The sequence below is a fragment of the Brachionichthys hirsutus genome, chromosome 5 (assembly GCF_040956055.1).
Source record: "Brachionichthys hirsutus isolate HB-005 chromosome 5, CSIRO-AGI_Bhir_v1, whole genome shotgun sequence".
NCBI lineage: Eukaryota > Metazoa > Chordata > Actinopteri > Lophiiformes > Brachionichthyidae > Brachionichthys > Brachionichthys hirsutus.
In genome coordinates this window covers 6,685,824-6,706,195 of record NC_090901.1, presented here as the reverse complement: position 1 = coordinate 6,706,195, position 20,372 = coordinate 6,685,824, and the positions used below count along the sequence as shown (strand labels likewise).

The 20,372-nt window shown below is 50.2% G+C and overlaps 2 protein-coding genes and 1 long non-coding RNA gene across 3 annotated transcripts; 2 read left to right on the top strand and 1 right to left on the bottom strand.

The window, feature by feature from the left end:
- Window positions 1–763: 763 nt before the first annotated feature.
- On the bottom strand, window positions 764–1,770 carry LOC137894359 (uncharacterized). The gene is made up of 4 exons (XR_011105478.1): window positions 1,716–1,770; window positions 1,355–1,413; window positions 1,011–1,273; window positions 764–889 (listed from the first exon to the last, which is right to left on the bottom strand). It is a non-coding gene; the product is annotated as an uncharacterized lncRNA (long non-coding RNA).
- A 94-nt stretch (window positions 1,771–1,864) lies between these two features.
- On the top strand, window positions 1,865–8,911 carry LOC137893838 (GRAM domain-containing protein 4-like). Its single transcript, XM_068739277.1, has 21 exons — window positions 1,865–2,028; window positions 2,568–2,747; window positions 3,033–3,129; window positions 3,515–3,635; window positions 3,735–3,796; window positions 3,901–3,912; window positions 4,002–4,134; window positions 4,239–4,264; window positions 4,551–4,642; window positions 4,843–4,934; window positions 5,095–5,143; window positions 5,254–5,325; window positions 5,401–5,444; window positions 5,541–5,650; window positions 5,758–5,912; window positions 6,220–6,237; window positions 6,690–6,837; window positions 7,097–7,190; window positions 7,328–7,418; window positions 7,549–7,617; window positions 8,060–8,911. The coding sequence occupies exons 2-21, from the start codon at window positions 2,583–2,585 to the stop codon at window positions 8,165–8,167; spliced, it is 1,758 nt and encodes a 585-aa protein (XP_068595378.1). The 5' UTR covers window positions 1,865–2,028; window positions 2,568–2,582; the 3' UTR covers window positions 8,168–8,911.
- A 1,670-nt stretch (window positions 8,912–10,581) lies between these two features.
- On the top strand, window positions 10,582–20,344 carry ticrr (TopBP1-interacting, checkpoint, and replication regulator). The gene is made up of 21 exons (XM_068739691.1): window positions 10,582–11,256; window positions 11,476–11,689; window positions 11,909–12,147; window positions 12,240–12,483; window positions 12,589–12,731; window positions 12,844–12,964; window positions 13,084–13,287; window positions 13,373–13,518; window positions 13,757–13,857; window positions 13,946–14,039; window positions 14,150–14,232; window positions 14,346–14,579; window positions 14,711–14,798; window positions 14,900–14,972; window positions 15,079–15,210; window positions 15,349–15,439; window positions 16,026–16,084; window positions 16,296–16,570; window positions 16,796–18,836; window positions 19,095–19,223; window positions 20,226–20,344. Exons 1-21 carry the CDS (start codon window positions 10,582–10,584, stop codon window positions 20,342–20,344), a joined length of 5,505 nt encoding a protein of 1,834 aa, XP_068595792.1.
- Window positions 20,345–20,372: the final 28 nt, after the last annotated feature.

The window sequence follows — 20,372 nt, the reverse complement described above, 5'->3', positions numbered from 1 at the left end:
AGCACCGGGGCCAAATTAGACAATAAAGCCGCTTATCAGAGCTCTGTGTCCACGGCGTCCTTCAGTCCTTGAGCTCCTGCAGGACATCCACCCGTCCGTTCAGCTCTCTCTCTCTCTCTCTCTCTCCCTCTCTCTCTCTCATTGCTCTCGCTCTCTCTCTTATCCCTCTGTGTCTCTTTCGTTCTCCCCCCCTCTCTCCGTTGTATTCCCCTTCCAAGTCATTTTTTGTGGCCCCCTAGAGCTGCGTGCAGACATTAGTTTTAGTAAAATGCTGCATCTCCCACACATGTTCTTAACCCACATTTGTTGGTTGTTCTGCAGTTCTGCCCCTCTCAACTGTGACAAAAGAGTTTTGAACAAAGTTAATGCCATAACTTGTGTTGGATGATGTTTTTGCTGATCGCCATATGTAGCCGGCTACACATGGTGCTCAGGATCAGCACTGGACAGCTCCATAGGTAGTCAGATCGGGACAGTTCGGTCGTCAGACATTTAGGACGCACCAACCCACATTAATGGAAAGATTCTGCTCATTAATCGAGGCTTAACTTTCATATTGTTTGATCTGTAATAATCTATGATTTGATCACTTGATTTGACTGATTGCTTTGATTTCACTGAGCATGTTTTCATTGCATGGACGCGGTGGAAGTGTTCATCAGGATGTTACAAATATGTTTTAAATAACCGAAACCACACACGATGTACTCCGGGGCTTATTAAAAAGAAACTTCAAATAAGAAAAACATCTTTAATGAAAGAAACGCCGTGAAGGAGTTCAGCAGAAATGAGACGCTGCTTTGTAAGAACACCGACCAACCAGACGCCGCCGCGCCGCCGTGGTCCATCAGTGAATCCGTTTCTCCTTCAACGCTGCATCGTGAGGCTTCTATCCACAGGAACACACATTTCCTCTCATCAATAACGTGATCAGATCTCAGAGGTCTGGGCTGTAATCATTACACACATCTATTTTAAAACGGCAAATGATTTAATAAGAGGATTATTACATTTTAAGGCTGGCTTTCCTCCGATGCAAGTCATGTGACATCCTGGAGGCCGCTCAAGCCTTTACCGAGCAGAAAGTGAGGTCGGCGCTGGGACATGATGGGCCCCCCGTGGGGCCCCGGCCAGGCAGCACGCCTCGTCCACGCGTATCCCGTGCGACCGTAGAGTCCTCACGGCGGCGCCACAGCTTTCCCTGCCGCCGTGGAACGTCACCGGGACAATGCTGAGGGGGCTGTCGAACACGCCGAACCTCTGCCGAGAAGATCTGGAGGAAAGAAAACATCCTTTAAACGTCTCAGAGTTACAGAAGGTTTGAGCGGACGACAGCGTCTCCACAGAACATTACTCTGAGCTGCTCTGATGGACAGGACACCATCTGCTGGTCCATCAGCGACGAGAGCACACCTGGACAAAAGATTGGGACGATTCATTTCAATTTTATTGATGTAGCGCCAGACCACAACAGGAAGTGATCTCGAGGCACTTTACAGGTGTAGCAGGGAAAGACAGAACCCAACTTGACCCACAAGAGCAAGAACTTTGGAGACGGAGGAAAGGGAAAAACTTCCCTTTAACAGGCAGAAACCTTGGACAGAACCTGTCCAAGGTAGAACATTTATTTCAAAATAAAACACTCAAGGTTCTATCCCGCTTTGATCTAGTGAGCAGTGAAGCTCCAAACGACATGCGACATGAAGCCGCCTGACCTCTTCCGGATGTCTGCCGCATCTCGAGACGGTCCATCTGTTTGTGTTTACTCCGTGTTGGGCGTTCCCTTTAAGAGCGCAGTTTGATGACGTCACTTCCTTGTTTGTCTAGCCACAGGCGCCCACGCCCACAGTAGCGAGAGGAGCCCCGGCCCGCTTTGAGGCGCGTTCGGGACAGTTCGCTTCGGCTTCCTGCTCCAGGTGAGACGCGTCTTCCCTGCTGGCCTCGCCTTGCCGTCCGGGTGTGTCTCAACCTGCACGCTGCGGACGTGGACGCTGGTCCGGCTCAGGTGCGAGTCGGGAGCAGAGGTAGGTTTTGACGAAGCCACTCCTTTAAATGTTTAAAATGTAAAGGCTCAAAGGGAATGACGCAAGCAGTTTGAGACGCAGCGTTCCCCGGAGGCAGGTGAGGACACCTGGGCTGGAGGACTCGCGATGTCCCGCCTCGGTGTCCGAGGGAGTCCAAGGATGTGTTGTCTCCCTGGAGTGGACCGTAATCCAGGTCTGGGAGGGAGGGGTCGCTACCTGAGAGGGTTCGGGACGGGACCGGGATGATCCAGATCTGTCGCCGTGGTGAAATCATACTGTTGTTGATCAACAATAAATAACCGATTGTAAACATCATCCCAAATAGCAGGAGCAGAACGAGGTAATCCTCCTTGACTGATCCGGACTGAACATCCTTGTTTACACAGGTTCAACAGCACATACAGGAAGTGTCCGGCTTCGGTGTGGAAGCTCAGCTGGGATGTCTCGTGCCAGTTACGAACGTATAATCGATACGCTGCTGTTTCTCTTCTCCTCTTCTCTTCCCATCTCTCCATCTCCGCCCCTCGGTCCCGTTCCAGGTAGACACCACGCCACGCCATGTCGTCCATGCGGAAGCATCTGGACAGGATCCGATTCCGGGGCCAGAAACGGGACGAGTTCCTCGATCTGGCCGAGTCGCCCAACACGTCCGACACGGAATGCGCGGAGGAGGCCGCGATCAACCCGGGCACCTCCGCCAGAGAGTCGGAGGAGAGGAGCGAGGTGGACGGCGAGCTGCAGCGTGACGCTCAGGTACCAGAGACACCTGATCCGTGACGGGTCCTCCTTGGAGTCGACTGAATTCTGTCCGAAGTTCAGGCTTCGCGGAGCCCGAGCAGTGACGCAGGGCGTTGGGCTTTTGTCTTTTTGGGCCTCCGTGGCGTCTGGATTGATGACGAGACGTGGAACATTTGGTGTGAGGTCCATTGTAATGTGATTACAGGACATGCCTGTCACCTTCATGTCACTCATTCTGCTGTTGTCCGTCATGGTTTCTGTTTGACCCAGCCCGGTCCGGGACCGTTCTCTGCCGATGAGCCACGCACGGATCTCAATGAGGTCAAAGGTCACCTAGAAATCGCCTTATTGGAGAACCACTACCTACGTGAGTATTCTGGCGGGACCTGCAGCCTAACGTTTCATTGAAAGGGCATGAAATACACGTCCGAAGCGAAGCAGAACCCGGACGGAACCTCCCCAGCGCTTTGCTTTCTCCGATCTCTTTTGACCTTTCATTTGTGTGATTGTAAGGTTTAGCTCTGAAACACAAACGCAGAGCTTCACCGATTGGTGGAAACAGAAGGAGCGCTTGTTGCTCCTGGGTTGTCCTCGGTGTCCGGACACATTAGAACAGGGGACGGATGTCTGTGAGCTAGAGGAAGACGGACAAACATCCACTGGGACCCCGCCCATCCCACCTGTCAGAACCTCATCGCTGGACAAAACAATACAATTTAATTTAATTGACTTTAATTGAACTCCTGTTTCAGAGGAGGAGCTGAGGAAACTTAGAGAGGAGTCCAATATGGAAGCGCTGAAACAGGAGCTGGAGAAGGAGCGCGGCAGAAGCGCCGAGCTTGAGCAGAAGATCCGTGACATCTCGAGGGGCAGGTGTGTGTTTGATGAAAACCGATGCGATTGGCTGCTTTGAGACACGAGGCGAGCAGCTTAGTGTTCATTGGCTGTTTCTGTCTGTTGATCACATCACAGCTTTGAAGACTCGCCTCCTCCGAAGCCTAAACCCTCACCTCCACCTGCAGACGGCAGTGCAGGTGAGCTGCACTCGCCTACTTGCAGCAGCGAGGTTTCAGATACGAAGCTACAGTAACAACTCACACCTTCTTTCAACCTCCCCATAATATCCCCCTATATTAAGGTAAAGAGGCGGGTCTCCATCCCACACACAGGACGTGTTTGGGAGAGAGCCTGAAGCTGCAGGTGCATCTCAACCTGTCTTTGCTTCTCTTCTGTTCCCAGACAAACAGAAGGACGCTCCGTCCGACAGCCTCCTGAAAAGGATTTACAATCGCTGTGCCGTTTATGTCGAGGACTTTCGCTTCCAACCGGAGGTGCAAACGGTGGAAACAGAGGAGCCGCTGAGCGCCAAGAGGTGAGGAGGCCGGTGTCCGGCCGTCCGAGCTCGGCGAGCTGACACCGTTCAGGACACGCCCCGGCATGTTCACAGTAAACACAGGTGTGGTTTCTCATCCACAGGTTGACTGAAAACATGAGACGACTCAGTGAGTGTTTCCGGCCCATCAGAACCTCATGAGAACTTGAGTTATTTTTCAGAGATCTAAGGCAGTGTGGGGCACAGCTAGGATGGAAGGAACGCGTCTATCAGAGGACATTAAGCTTCTGAAGGGACTATTTCTATAATCAGGCTCCTGGACCTAAAGTACAGGGTGTCCACTTACTTCTGGCCACCATGTGCCCCTGCTGAAACGGCTTGTGCAGTTTTTTAAGATGGTTTCTCTGTGAAGTAGAAATTGCTGCTCTGTGATTGGTCTGTTGTTGCATTCCCAGAACGAGGATTCAAACCCGTGACCAACTTCAAGAGGAACCTCTCTGCCTTATCCCGCTGGTACTCCGTCTACACGTCTGCCATTGCCTTCATTGTGAGTCCACACACAGAACCGGGTCGCCGAGGTGACGTGTTATTCTTCCTATTGGACTTCCTCCAGCCTGTGTGCAGATGAGAAGGAAAAGGAACACATAGTGTAGTATATAATACGCTGTGTGTATACGTTGCCGTTTTTCCATGTTTCAGATGTTTCTTCTTTTCATTCATTTTCGTGTGTGTGTGTGTGTGCCACAGGTTTACATGTATGCAGCCTGGTACGGCTGGGTCATCCCCATGTTCCTTTTCCTCGCCCTCCTTCGCCTTTCCTTAAATTTCCTCATTGCCAGGTCAGTGGAAGCCCCGCCCACTCTGTCAGCCAGGTAGAATCAGAATTCTACCTGGCCACAAGATGAGTCTGATTGGCTGACGGTTTGGTTTTAAGTCTTTGCCACGACTTGTGAGTGAAATTACCTGACCTTGTATGTTCCCATGATGCACTGCTCTCAGAGGGTGGAGGATCCAGTGGAGCATCGTACCTGAAGTCGCAGAGCCTGTGGTGAGTCTTCCTTCACGGCATCGATTGTGTTTGCTCTTCATCTCAACACCAAACGGACCCATGGACGGGGACGTGAATGGGCTCGGGTCTTTGTGTCCTCTGTCTTCCAGGAGCCCCCTAAAGAGGATCTGACTGTGTCTGAGAAGTTTCAGCTGGTTCTGGACGTTGCACAGAAAGCTCAGGTGAGACACGCCCCGCCCCGCCCCGCCCCGCTATCGTTTCATAACAGCTCCTTTTGTTCTTCATTGTTTTCTCAGAATCTGTTTGGGAGGATGGCAAACATCCTGGAGAAGATTAAGAAGTGAGTTTGTTTGCACATAAATGAGGATAGAGAGAACAGATACTCTTAAACAGGGTGTGCGTGTGCACGTGTGTGTGTGTGTGTGTGCGTGCGCAGTCTGTTTATGTGGGTGCATCCGGAGTTGACTCGGAAGCTCTACGTCGGTCTGCTGGTGGCCTTCGTCTCCTCCTGCCTACTGCCATACAAACTGCTGGGATTCATCATAGGTACACACACAGACGCGCACACACACACACACACACACACATCAAGATAACGGTTTACCTCATAAAATCTCTCGCCTCCTCCTCCTCCTCCTCTTCCTCCTCCTCAGGGATGTACGCTGGAATAAAGTTCTTCATCATTGACTTCATCTTTAAGAGCTGCCCCAAACTGAGGCAGCGTTACGACACCCCCTACATCATCTGGACCAATTTGCCCACCGACCTGCAGCTGAAGGAGCGCAGCAGCACCACAATGAGCAGACGGGTCAGTAGAACCTCCAAGTAGAACCTCCAAGTAGAACCGCTAGTTTCAGCGTTTTTGGATTTTCAGGCTTTTCCAAAGTTTGCGACATAAAATGTGATCAAATGTTCTGATGTGGCGCACAAGCAAAAACCCCAGGAGGTCCAGTCCACTGGTTCTGGACCGACCCGGAGGTCCGCTTCACTCGGGGTCGAAGCAGCAGGTTCTGGCTTCAGCATCAGTACCGACTGGGTCGGTGCGTTACAGGTTCTGACTGGGCCCTGGAGCTGGTCCGGTCTGTCTCTCAGGTGTCTGTTGTTGTTTCTCTCAGCTGTCGGAGTGTGAGCAGGTAGGATTCTGGCATGCGTGCGTGTGTGTGTGTGCGTGTGTGTGAGTGTAGAGGTCGGTGGTGTGTACCGTAGTTTAAGATTACGTCAGTGAATCAGCTGCTGTTATTAGTGATAAGTTAGTTATGAGATATCCCAGAACCAGTAAACGCCTCGTGCTGCTCTAATGCTCGCCACGCGCCGTGTGATTGGACCATAGCTGAAGTCACATGGTTCCGCTTCATGGTGGGTCACGCAGCGTCCGGGGAGAGCGTCGTGGCTGGATCGGCCGCTCCCATCCGACCATCAGCCGGGTCAGAAACCTGAGTCCATCACTGATGCAAACTGAGGTGGCTGATAGTGGCTGGATGCTAAAGGCAGAACCCTTTGTCCGTTACCGGGTTGTTCTCTGTCTGCTCTGTAATGTGCGTCTGACTTTCATCTCCCTCCCCCCCCCCCCCCCCCCCCCGGTTAGGTTCCTGCCACTTTGGGTCGAGGCAGCCTGAGTGCAGCAGCTCCTCTGGGCTCGGGCCGGGACGAAGACGGAGGACGATGCTACAGCACCAAGAGAGGAGCTTTTCACGAGGTCTTCAACCTGCCAGAGAGCGAGCCCCCCCTGACAGGTCGGGCGGAGCTGCAGACCACACCCACTGTCACAGCTGCCTTTAGCGTGTTTGGGTGTCTGACTAACAGTGAACCAATGAGCTGTTAGATTGTGGCTGTCAAAGGCATGACCTCTAGAGGGACGTTCACCTCCAAGCAGACGCCACCTGTATCCGGAGCCGTTCAGTCCACCGGACTGCTCAGTGCTGATTGGCTGCCGCCGGTCTGTGGAGACGTACAATGGAAGCTAACGGCGGCTTGCGTTGTGTTTCCTGTCAGTGTGTGAGAACGGCTGGCGCTGCTGCCTCATCAACAGAGACAGGAAGACACCGACAGACTACATCCGTAACGGCGTCCTCTACGTCACCGAGCAGTAAGTCTCCGCCTCCATCCCACCACGCTCGCTGCACAACAGAGACGATGGAGCTTGGTTCTGGACCTGCTCTGTGACCAAACGGTGATCGGCTGACGAGTCCGACTGAGTGACACCTGAACCCGCTGTCTCCTCAGCCATCTGTGTTTTGAGAGCTCCAGCTCCAGGTCTGGGTCCTCCAAGAGGAACAAAGTCATCCAACTCTCCGACATCACTGACATCCAGAAGGTAGGCAGAGCGCCCTGGGCGACCCGACCCGACCCGACCCGAACGGGATAGTTCAGAACATTTTGATTTTTGATCTGATCTATGCAGATGATGTGAATTCCGATGCATTCTTCTTCTCTCTCCATTACAGTACAAAGTTCTGTCTGTGCTGCCTGGATCTGGGATGGGCATCTCCATAGCAACACCATCCACCCAAAAGGTGCCAGCATGAGCCTCTGATTTAATGTTCAGGATCTGACTGTAAAGAAGACGGGACATTTCACCAGATAAAAAGATGACAATTCTTAGAATTTAAATGTCTGGCTTCTGGCCTTTAAACCGGACTCAAACTGGCAATAATTCTGGTTCTGGTTCTGGTTCCGGTGGTGGGCAGAGAGCATGTGGGAAGACACTTATTCAAATGGACTCAAATGTCATTTCCTCAAACTAGAAGCTTTTATGTGGTGAGGAGAAGTGAGCACCAGTACAGCGTACCTGTACCTGTACCTGTACCTGTACCTCTGGTCCTACGGGTACGGGTACGGCTATGCCCTCCTGCAGGAGCCAGCAGCGTGAAGGTTGCAGCAGGATGGGGGCTGTGTTTTCCACCACAGATTGTGAAGCTGCTAATGAACATTGCGTTGCTCATTTGTGTGTTGCAGCCGATGGTGTTTGGTGCAATGCTGCACAGAGACGAGGCCTTCGACGCCATCACCAGTCAGCACATGAAGATCAACGCCATGGCCGCCGCCTCCAGCCCGGACACGTAGCGACACCGGAGCTAAACGGCTAAATGTCTGTTCTTTACTGAACGCTCCATCGCAGCGGTCAGTGGGTGTCGCAATACAAATCACCTCCATGAGTAAAGAGCAGCTAAAAAGAGCCTCGTCTGTCCTGCTGCAGTAAAATGGACGTTTCTACACCAGAACTTCCTGCACCAATGTTTCACATTAAAAGTCTTCCAGCCACCCGTCGCTGCCTGCTGCGCTCTTAATGTGAAACATTTGCTGGGAAGCCTCACGGTTTCGTTGTGCGATGGATCGTTGGTTTTGGTTGCCCGGCTGGGTCATTGGAAATGGCCGCTTTTGACCGAAGGGCGAAACACGGCGTCGCCCCGGTGTCAATCTGTGCTCTGATCGGGATGAAGACGGAACGTCTAAAGTTCTGCTCTACATCCCAGCAGAACATTAACCATCACACATGTAAAGCTTTAGAAGGTTCTTCTGATAGAATCGGAACTCGCTGCTTCTTTTCTGTTGCTGCCACATTATTCTGCCTCTTTTTGTTAATGCCGTTTTTTTTTAACGCCATGGTGCCTCATGCGGTGGTGTTTTAATGGCTTTTACTTCCTGTTCTTTCTGGTTCCTCAGGTTTCTGAATGTTTGCATAAATGCTGTGAATATTTCTGTTCACATTTAGCCATTTTATAGGTGTACTTGTTTCACCTTAATCAATAATCACTGTTTAAATGAAATGTTTTTTTTTTTTTTACTGAAGTAAAAATGGAACACAAACACAGAAGATCTTTTGTTTTTGTTGTTGAAGGTGTGCTCACCTGAAGGTGAACTCGGATAACTTCATCCAGCGGCACTAAATTAAATCCCCAGGTTCGTTTGGACAGATCACCACGTTGGCCCTAATTGCATTTTGAGAAATCTATTGACATTCATAGAAAACAACGCACAATGACAGCAACAACAAACAAGTCATGGTTGGTTGGATGGAGCAGAAGGGCTTGTCTTCCAATCAATGGCCGCTTCAGGACTGGTTGAACTCACCTTAGATGGGAGGGGCTGACAGCGACAACTGATTCCAGTTGTTCGACTCATCACATGAGATTGAGACAATCGATGTGATGAAGAGACATTTAACGGCCTTAGTTGCTGGACGATCACCTTTAAACTAGGAAACCATGAGACCTCTCTCTCATTCTTGTTTTGCTCCCCCAGGCAGAGTTTACTCTAATCATCTCACTCCTGTTGTGTCAAATGTGAACTTTAACCCCTGGCAAAGATCATCAGTACTGAGTGACCATGAGATAACAAACAGTGTTATCTCATGGTCAGCATACAACAGCGTGTGACCTGTATCATGGACTCGTGACTCAGGGCCTGCCGTCTGATAGGGCAGAGAAAGAAAAGTGGAACATTCAGAGCATCGCTGCTGTAGAAAAGAGGTGGTTAAGATGCAGAACAGGAGCCGACCTCCATTTAGGTCTTCCTGTGTTCTCCTCTTGTCATCTTTTGTGGTTTGACATCCAGCACTAAAGAGAAAGACTTCCCTGTCCGTGTGCTCTGACAAATGATCTGAACAAATTAGAAATGGGCTCCAACGTAATAATAATGTTTACTTCAAGGATTTTTAACAAGTTTTTGATGAAGACAGTGACAGTAATACCTGTTGTTTAATACCAGCTTAATAAATCAATTTAGTCTTGCAAGATTTATTATTGATTACTATTTATTTTTTTTATTTTACCAAAATAGGTCATCTGTATTCCAGCAATTTTACTGCAAAAACATATTCGGAACAGTTCAATATTTTGAATCTGATACCTTGACTGTATTTTTATTTATTTATCCATGTCGTAAATAATTTTATATTCATAATTTCTATCGCTAAGACTTACATCCCCACGTACAGAACGGTACTACTTATTTTTCCCGTTTTCAAATGACTAGTAACGTCGTGACGTACGTAACGCTGATGAGTTGATTGAAAGCGCATTCGCCCAATGAGATATTGCCATGAGGCGCGTGACTTATTTTGGACCAATCGTGTTATTATTTCCGGAAATCTACCCAATCACAGAGAAGAGGAAAGCTCTCACACAAGGCGCGCGAACGGTCAAGCAGAAAATGGCGTCAAAGCAAGAGTCGGGCTATTTGAAAACAAAGTAATTTAAACCATTGATTAGTTTGGATATTAACTAAGCAGTTTAGTTCCATTCAAATAACCGCGAAGTGGATTTGTAAGTACATTAACAATCGTCGCTGCTATGACAAGCTAATGTTAGCCGGACAACCTAGAAGCATCGTCCTAATGTTTGCGTCCCTGTGCTCACACACGATGAACAAACCTTCAGGAACTTGTCAAGTCACTGACGGCGGACTTGAAGGTCGAGCGCGTCCGATGGCTTACCGGTGAGTTAACGGGACGGGCCCCGGACGTCGCTGTGGACGGTATGGCTTTGCACAACTTGGTTTTCATAGTAGATGTGGATTATAGAGATCACGAGTCCGGAGAGGACCTGGACGTCAGGAATCATTTCGTAAAACGAGGAATATTGCAGGTTCTGCTGCATTTCAGCTGTCGATATGGGTTTGACAAAGTGCGCTGGGGTTATAAATTCTTCCGTACCCGGACTGGTCGCGATTCCAGGATCATATCGAGAGGTTCGGACTTTAAGGAACTTCGCCCCAAGCCGTTTGAGGATTTTGAAGCTGCGTTTGAAGCCCGGTTTGACCTGAAGGATGATCGTCAGCTTCCCCACCAGAAGCATCTGCCCAGTAAATCTGTTTCAGTCCAGAACGCCCTCAAGGAAGCCCTTCTGGACTTCCAGTGGGACAGGCCTGACATCACTTCTCCTACTAAATTGTCCCTGAGGCCCAGAACGTCGAGCCGAGCCGGAACCTTAAGTGTTTCGCAGGAGGAGGATAGTTCAAGCAACGGGAGAAATCTGGTGTTTGTTGTGTCGGAGTGTCCGCGGTCCAGGACGGAACTTGTGGATTATCTCTTGTTGGGAAGCTGTGAGCTGCCTGCAGATGTGACGGAACACGTGATATCCAGGGGCCTTCGCGAGATCTTGGTCCATCGGCAGGTTACGCTGCACTGGATGGACCGTAAATCGCACGTCCAGGTGAGAATAGCTGCGCAGGTTGGAAAACAAATCATGCGTGAGATGTAGACGTGTGTCTTTGTTTAACTGAGACAAATGTGTGAATATTCAAAGAGAAAAAACAATTAAAAAAAAAGCAGAAACATCAGGAATTCTGCTTCAGGGCAATTCAAGTCTTTGATTTGGCTCTGACGTAATGAGCTGTTTCTGGGATGAACATTTTGTTTCTCCTCCTTGCAGGTCACGAGGAGCGAGGATCATCTCGGCTTCGAGAGGTTGTCCGAGGTCTTATCGCAGACGGGCGGCAGAGTGATCCCCAGCGTCGCACTGCAACAGCTCCGTTGCCCCCGAGAAGGTTTTGCATTGCAGGCCAGCATCGGATACCTGCTGTCTTCTGCAAAGCTCTACCGCCTTGCTTTTCCTGTCCTGGGGGGGGTTCTGCGGTGGGAGCAAGGTTGGTAAAAGATTTGAAATGAACTCCGTTTGTCATCTGTTACATTTCTAAACTACGGGACAGGTCCGGGTTTGTGTCCTCTCGCTCTCGAATAAAAGTAAACTCGATGCACAATTGGACATTCGGAACGTCAAACGTTCTAAACAAAGAAAGTGAAGCTCGCGAGGCGTGAAACTGAATGTTTCTTATGTGTGTGATGTCATCCGCCACCCGTCCCAGCTGATGTGACACGGAGCTGTGGCATCACGGTGCAGCCGTTGTCACGCAGGCAGAGGCTTCTCCCAGAGTCTGTGCGCGTGTGTCTCAAAGGAGTCCTGCTGGGCCGGGACGCGTCGTCGCTAACGCAAGCCCCCACCGAGGTGTGGGCGCTCCAGAGCGCCGGCGGCGGCGGCGGCACGCAGGATGTTGCCGCCTTCCAGCGACTCCTGATGGAACTGTCTGCCCACGCGCTGCACATGGTGAGCCGAGCTCCGGTCACACGGTCCAGCTGTCCCCAGAATTCTATCATGGAAGGTTCACCCTTTTTCCTGCCTTTGCCTCGTTTGCCCAGCTTTCTGAGGTGAGTGACGGCGGCGCGGTGAGCACCGCCGTCCTCTCTCCCCTGTCGCGATCGACGGCGCTGCTCACCGTTCTCCAGCCGGGAATCGCTCGGCGTGAACGCGAGCTCCTGATCGGCAAAAGCATCGCCCCCGCCACGGCGGGAAACGCCGCTGACCTGCCAGATGTTGTCGGCGGCGTTCTGGGGGTAGCGGATGACGCCATGGAGGAACACGACGAGAATGGGATAGTTGATGGTAATCGAGGCTGTGCGGCTAAACGTATCCTAAACGTAGCCGAGTGTGTTTCGGAGCCATTTTGTTTTTGCCCAGCTGATTATTGCTGATTGCTACATTCCTCAGGTCAGCCGGAGCATCACGACGTTCCTGAGTGGGCTCAGCAAGAAGTCAGCCGTTGCCCGCCGGCCGGAGCTGCGTTGGAGAGCTGGTTCCCTCAGTCCGATCGGGCGGGAGCGAGTTCCCGCTTAATGGAGCTAATGAGGCAAGTAGAAATGAGATCTTTAGCGCCTTTGTGTCCAGAATCGTAACAATACTTCAACAAAGTACCCTAAACTCCATCTTGGCACGAAATGCTGTCTTCTTTTTTCGGTCAGGGAGCTGCATGCGGCGCCAGAGCGGGTCGAGGACGACGAGTCGTCCGCCCGTCAGCAGGAGTTGATCAGTGGTCTGGCTGAGTTGTATCAAACGTCCCACGGTGCAGAGAAGAGGGGCAAAAAACGTACCAAAGCTTCTTCTCGCTTTCTGTGGCACTTTGAAATTCCATCTGCAGCGACATCCAAGCAAAGCAGCCTCTCGTTGAAGTTTTTCCTCTTCTCGTTTCCCGTCCTCCGTCGACAGGTGGAGCCCAGCGTACGCCCGTCAAACAAAAGATGAGAACCATGAGCCGCTCTCTGCAAATGTTGAACGTGGCACGGTTGAATGTCAAAGCCCAGAAGAGCCAGAGCGATGCTGAGCCCTCGTTGGTGGAGGGCAAAGGCCGAGACAGGAAGGGAAAGAGACGCTCCAGTGGGCGGGGCAAATCTGAAGGAGCCGAACCCTTCAGTAAGTAAAATGTCAAACTACGCTGAATGGTCGTCCGACGCTACCTTAGTTGTTGTAGCAAACGAAGTCGTGTTCCTCTGCTCAGACTTCTCCAGTGAGGCTGAGCTGCTGACCCATCTGAAGTCCGGTTATGAGGAGACGCTGTCAAAGAGAGGCTTGTCCCTCGTCTCTGATGTCCAGCAGCTCCTGTCCGCTGTGAAAACCTTCCTCATGGCAGAATCAGACCTGGAGGTGAGGGACGCTGAAGCGCTGAACGTATTTAAGACTCTAAATGGGCCCACTGACGTGTTTCTGTCTGTTGGCGAGGAGGTCGTGCTGCAAAGTGTCTCAGTCGGTCGATTTCAGTCCTGCGGCCTCATATTCCGGAAGAATCCACAAGATGCTGAAAAACCGCTTCATTTAAGGATGATTAAATATCTTTGGTTCATTCCGTGGTGAATTCGCACGTCTGTAATTTTCTTTTTTTCAGGTGAAAGCGTCTCAGTTTGTCCAGCGGCACCTCCTCAAGAGCAGCAAATCAATCAGGCAGCTCTACAGCTCGGCCGATGACGGCGACGGCAAAGTCAGGGAGTGAGTGCTGGCAACCTTTTACCTTGGACCAGTCAAATGTGAAGCTGAGCGCAGCGTGTGTATCAGTAACCCTGGTTACCACCGACAGGTGTCAGCTTCAGGTGATGCTGAGGCTGGAGCTGTGCAGACTTTTCTCTTCGGGACATCCGGGATCACCGGATGTCGATCGGATGGCCGAGGAGGTGAGTTCCTCCCGTTGAAGGAACTCCACGCTGCTGAGACTGATCTCCTGCTGGATGGAGCTGCAGAACAACAGCCGAGCCGATAAATTCTCACCGCTCTTGTTTGTCAGGTAGCGGAAATGCTCAGGATAATCTCCCTGACCAAAGATCCAGGTTGCCTCGCACGCTTCCTTCAGGAGGAGGTCCTCGCAGGGTGAGAACCAGAGATAGGGGGCGCTTTGTTGCTGGAAGAAGCGATGGCGCGGTTTAAAGCTGACAAGCAAAGTTAAACATTAACGTTTCTGTCTCTGCTTGTTCCTGCATCAGGTTCCTGGCTGCCATCCCCAGAATCCTGGCAGACATCTATCACAGTCTGGGCACCCAGGTCCCCGAGGAGCTGGTGGCCGTCCTGCCCGCCGACTTCTTCAGCGACGAGTCGGTCGCCAGGGACAGCGTCTCTCCGTCGGCCTCCTCCCCTCTGCCCGCCACACACAGCCTGCTGTCAGACGGAGGAGGCGGCGGCCTGCAGGACCTGCGGAATCGCTCGGCCAGCAAGAGGAGGTGAGCCGGAGGTGGAATTAAATTAGACCAGACACTTGAGTGGATTTTTAGTTTTAGAGAGATGATTTATAGGCAAGTATGTAATTTGTGTGTGTGTAATATTTAGGCTTTTGTTTCTCCTGTCTTTTCAGGAGTGGGATGCTGACTCGTCATCGCAGTATGAATGAGTCCTCACAGAGTCTCCGCCAAATAGAGATGCCCAGCAAGACGACAAGAGCTGTAAGATTACCTTTTTAGAAACCTTTATCATAATACCGGTACTCATTTCAGATGAGCTAAGCAAGTTTTTCCTGCTTTATCGTGTGTTTTTTTTTTTATAGTCCAAATCAAAGGTCTGCCCTGCTTTGGACAAACCTGTCGGAGAACCACAACCCCAGAAACGAGAAGCTCAAGGTGTGCTCACGCACACACGACTCTTTCAGATCCGTCTGCTGAATGGGAATCGAAACCTCTGTTGGCTTGAAAGTACTAAATACAGACTGTTCTAATTGATCCTCAGAGGTGACGAAGGTGAGGAGAAACTTGTTCAACCAAGAGATCCTGTCGCCGTCAAAGAAAGCCAGGCTGCAACGGAGCAAGTCTGGGTCCGCCGCGGACGGACCGAAACGCAAGAGAGCTCTGGAGTCTGAGGGTGAAGGAGGTTGTTTTGTTCAAACAGCAGAGGAGGGCGAGCGAAAAGGAGCCTTATGCGTCAGATGGTCCCTGTAGAATGACAGAAACGTCTGTGCTTACATTTCAGGTCATCTCAAAGAAAATAGTTCTTTCTCAGAGAGGCACAAACTCCTAACAAAGAAAGTGTGTGAAACGCCTCTTCACAAGCAAGTGTCCAGTCGCCTCCTCCACCGGCAGAAGATGGGAAGGTTTGTTTGTGTTAGAATTCTGACGTTCGTCCACAGCAACAAGTTCAGCGTTCAATACTTGCATTGATCAGAAAAGTGTTCTTACTGTTATTTGATGTGTTAACTTACAGCTCTTTATATGGACCCGATTTAATTACATTTTCTAATTATTCGGAGATTGACAACAGAACACAGCAATACTCCCCCTGGTGGTGGAAACTAAGTGTTTCAGGCAGCACCGAGGACGAGTCGCAGATACAGCAGAATGTAAATGGATGGACTGCGTCTGTTAAAAACAATAAATGACTTTATAAAACTACTTTCAGTTATAAATCAAGCTTTTGATCTGCCACAATAATGTAATGAATTTAAATGGCAATGCCTCAAGTTGACGGCTTTTCTCAGCAATCTTTTGGTGAGATTAATTAATTACAGATGATAATTAATCTCTCACATCTTGTAATCTCTTGACAGCAATGATTTTGAGAAGCTTTCCGGTTCATGTTTGGGTTTCTATTTGCATAGCTGGAGAGTCCCGTGCTGTGGCTCAGCATTGTAAAATAAAAATAATCTTTCTGGGTTTTTTATTGTAATAATTATTTTTCAGGAGATCTGTCCCAAACGAGGAGTGTGTTGTCGAGGAGTCGCCATTCAAACCTGCAGAAGGTACGGTTACAATCATTTCAACATATTTCTACATACGCGTGTATCTTCCAATAGCCTCTAATAAAATAAAAATAAACTCATGTTTAAATAACATTTGTAACATGTTTCCTGCTGCTTTTATTGGTATATTTGAAATAAATATTTTTGTAGTTTTCTTGGACATTTAGAAATATTCACAATGCCTTTTTTTGGGTGTGGGGGGGGGTTGTAGCAGTCCTGAGAAGGAGCCCAAGGATAAACGAGCTTGCCAGGAGACACACTTTCTACTCAAGTTCTCAACCTCGCTCACGCAACCTGGAGAGGGCGCTCTCCTCATCCCAGCTTTCTGTCTGCGGCGGCAAAACGAGTGGGACGAAGGTGAAAGGGCTTCAGTGTCCCATGCGTCTGCTTTTTGGGGCTGCAGTTTCCCCTGGTTGTCCTCCTGAACGGGACGATGCAACCAGGCCCACCGGATCACGGCTCTCCACCGGCTCCAGTGTCTTTGAGGTGAGTTTTCTTTCCGATAACGTTCATCAAATCCATCGCAGGCATTGTTGGCTGTGCTACCAAGACATTATTAGCATCCTCAAATAAGTACCCCGCCCCCCACACCCCGCATTTAATGAATTGACTCGATGCCCATGAACACATTTAACTTGTTTTTATTACCACAAATTGACCAAAGAACGGTTATTGCAGAGATAGCAACTGTTTTTCTTTGTTTTTTTCCAGAGTCCAAGTAAAACACCGGAAAGATCACCCAGCGGACGATGGAATGCCGTCCATGGCCCGTCTCTCCGAAGCCCTGGGACCCCAAAAAGCAGCCCCTCATCGAGGATGCGTGTTGCAGAGAGCCCTGGAGCAGGCAGCTCTCAAGAACTCGCTATGACTCTTAGAGGCAGTCCGTTCAGATCTCCGGCCAGAAGGGCCCTTGTGGTAGAGACGCCGATGAAGCAAAGCCCTGTGAGGAGTCCACTGAAGGGAATCCTTAAGACTCCAGTAAAGGCCTCTGTCCAGTGTTTCTCCTCCCCTGGATCGCAACTGCTCAATAGCCCAATTTCCAGGGTGGCCAAGAAGAGTGTCACCTGGTCTCCGTCCCCTCAGGGATGTGGATTGAATAGAAATGCACTCAAAGTGTCGTTGTCTCCGAGACAAGAGCAAGCGCCAGATACTCTCTGCAGTCCCCGAAAAGGCACAAATACGAAAAGAGATATTTTCAAGACACCTGAAAAGTTTTGCCAAGAAAGCCCAGGAAGGGAAACTGCAAATAGTCTTATTTTGACCCCCGAAAAGCCTCGGAGCTCCTCTGGAAAATGTGGCAGCGGGGCAAAAACGCCTCTAAGAAGTGTTCATCCACTGGAAATGCTTCTTGCACCGGTCGCATCACCTCCAAAAAGTCGCCCGTCACCCAAACCTGATCCTACAGCCAGGACACCGAGTCCCAATCACCAAATGATCACTCGTTCTGGAAGAACTCCAGGCAAACGTTCCGGCATGTCTTCCCCACGTAGACCGGTATCTGCGCCAGGAGGAGGTGCGGCTGTTTCAGAAGGATCGGTCATTCCAGTGACGTCTCCGAGAGGGAGGAGGTCCGGTCGGGCTGTGGGACGCGCCAGACGTGGTTTGAGGTCGCGGTCTGGTGAGAGCGTTGCCTTCGGACTGGGAACGGCAGCTGCTGACGAGGTGATCACGCAAGGGGAGGCGGACGCCGAATCCTCCCAGTCTGAGAAGGACTCGTCACAGCGCACGTCTGCGTCAACCGACGACGAGAGCGTGGACATCGTGGACGCCGCAGTCGTGAAGACGCAGTTCAGTGGAGGTCTCAAGATGAACATTAGCTTTTCGCGGAAGCCCTCGCAATCCAATGGAGACTTTTTGCAGAACGCCGCGTCCGTTAAACCACTCGTGCCGCCGGGCCGGAGCTACAGCTTCCGGCAAACCCCGGACCGCCAGCAGAGGGAGGCCGCGGCCCGTTTGGGATACGGGGACGATTCCCCTCGATTTTCCGGTCCCCGGGGCCCAGCGAGACTTTGTCTGCAAAAGGATACGGCTTCTTCGAACTTGACTTATCAAGTGGAAATGGAGATGCAGACGTCGGGACTTCCTAAGCTCAAAATCAAACGCACCGATTCGATGAACGCGGGTGAAGTGACCTCAGGAGGTCAGAGCCCCTTGGTTTGTGTGAAACCCCTTCAGCTGGAGAGCTCTTTGTTTTCTAAGCACAGAGATCCCGGCTGTGTCTCTCCGTCTCTTTGTGTTCACGCCACCCCTGCCAGGAACACGCCTGGAAAAGGGGGAGGCGTCCAAACATACATCTGCCAGTCGTACACCCCGACACGTCTCCCTGCAGGAATGATGTCTCCAGTGGCCACCGCAGACATCATTTCTCTGAGTCCTTCTCCTCAAAGTGTCGGCAAAGTCACCCCGGATAACTTCAGCAGCTGGCCTCGGCGGAAGAGACCTCAGACCGGAGCGGTTTCAGTGAAGGACCGCGGCCTGAAGGGGGAGCCGTTGCTGCTGGAGCTCTCTGAGGAAGCTGAGCTGGGAGTCAGCCGATTGCAGGATGCCGAGGATGCAGACGAGACTTCAAGCAACAAAGCTGAAGTATCCGCGTCGACGTGGTCGCCCTCTGCTGGACCAGAGGCGTCTCCACGCTCGCCCGTGGAAGACTTTTACTGGATGGAGAGGCTGGCCCAGCAGACCGGCTGTGCTGAGCCTCAGACGGCAGAAGAAGAAAGCAGCCAGCCCGCTGTAAAAGGAGACGTCAAGTCGTGTAAGCTGGTGGTGACAGAATCATCTTTACTCTTGTGTTCCAAGCGTTTTTAATTTTATATATATAGTGTAAAGAAAGAATAAGTCACACATGAAGCTCAGAATCAAATATAATGCTTATTAAAGTTATTTAATGTGTGACTTTGGGCCTGTTGCTAAACTTTAAACTATAGTTTAAAGCAGATGTTTTCCTTAAAATGATTGCATGAAGTGAAAGAAGAAAACCTTAATCTCGCCACTGTTTTCCGCGCTGTGACAGGGGCGACCCCCCCCAGCTCGAGCACGAGGAAGCCGCTGACAGTGAGCGGGATTCTGGCCCTCACTCGGTCTCCGTTGTTGTTCAAAGGCAAGCCGGGCTCTTCCAGCAAGAGGATGGCGAAGTTCAATGGTAAGACGTACGTATGTATAATCTGATCGATTATATAATAAAGAATTTAAAACTGTTAAATTTATCTTGTAGATGGGATCATTTCAGTTTACTAGATTGTTAGTAGTTAAGTAATATATTAGCGCAGGTCGAATGATCAGCGTTCTGTACTTAATCAGTCAGATGGAAATCTTCCATTTGAATCCGGTTTATGAAAGTAAATATTAGTATTTATTTTACCAGGACTGGAAACATCCTGCTGGCTGCAAAGATCTGACTCTGAATGCGGTCACAACTATTAAGGGTTTTTAGTTTCGGCCCATCGTTTCAGTGAAGTTTGGTTTTCGACTCTTTTATCGGCATTTTCTATCATACAATCAGCAATGTGGGATTATTCCGAACCGTAATTCAACCGTAATCAATGGATGGTCCCCTGAGGACCGAAGGTTCTGCACCAGCGTTCAGAGTAAACTTGTTTCGGGCTGTTAGAGGAAGTTCATCAAAACATTCAAGATGGCGGCCGCAAGAAAGATCAGGACGAGAAAAGACGTAGATTTGCGTGAAGCTGCTTCCAAAGTACGAAAACGAGGATAAATGCCTTCGAATGAGAAGTTCTAGTGGGTCCGTAAATCTAAACGGAACCATCGTAGTGCTTCCTGTATTTATTGATTCACAGAGATCAAAATCGCGACTTAAAATTTAAGCCTCTGCTATTATTATTCGTGAATTCTCTTAATTTATTCCATAATATGGAATATGCTTTTCTATCTAGAACACGCTAAACGGACAAAACGAATCCACTTTTTCTTGATTATTGTTAAACAGGTCTGCCAGTGTATGAATCACACTCGACATTTAGGTCAAGATACGTTTTGGTGCATGTCCAGGGGGAAGAGAGAGAAGTTCCACAATATTTGACTTTTCCCCACCGGCCTTTTGAGTATTTTCTGTTTGTGCAGTTGAGTGATGCGGAGCTGGAAGTCAACACCCTGACAAAACTAACAGTGGTTCTGAACTTCATAGATGAGGCGGCGCCTGGAAGGAGGATGGAAGAGGATGGCGTGGAGCTGTCCCCGCTAAGCCTTCCGATGAGACGCTCGAACGCAGGGACGTCCTACAGCAGGAAGAGACTCCTCCAATGAGACTGTTGCCTTGCTCAGATGCATGCAC

What these genes read in the sequence shown, in the direction of transcription:
- LOC137893838 (XM_068739277.1), top strand. Translation starts at nt 2,583, where the DNA reads ATGTCGTCCATGCGGAAGCATCTGGACAGGATCCGATTCCGGGGCCAG. An exon ending in ATCCTGGAGAAGATTAAGAA is followed by an intron (nt 5,445 to 5,540) that starts GTGAGTTTGTTT and finishes GTGCGTGCGCAG; the next exon opens with TCTGTTTATGTGGGTGCATC. An exon ending in ACTGCTGGGATTCATCATAG is followed by an intron (nt 5,651 to 5,757) that starts GTACACACACAG and finishes CCTCCTCCTCAG; the next exon opens with GGATGTACGCTGGAATAAAG.
- ticrr (XM_068739691.1), top strand. Translation starts at nt 10,582, where the DNA reads ATGGCTTTGCACAACTTGGTTTTCATAGTAGATGTGGATTATAGAGAT. An exon ending in ACCGTAAATCGCACGTCCAG is followed by an intron (nt 11,257 to 11,475) that starts GTGAGAATAGCT and finishes TCCTCCTTGCAG; the next exon opens with GTCACGAGGAGCGAGGATCA. An exon ending in TAATGGAGCTAATGAGGCAA is followed by an intron (nt 12,732 to 12,843) that starts GTAGAAATGAGA and finishes TCGGTCAGGGAG; the next exon opens with CTGCATGCGGCGCCAGAGCG.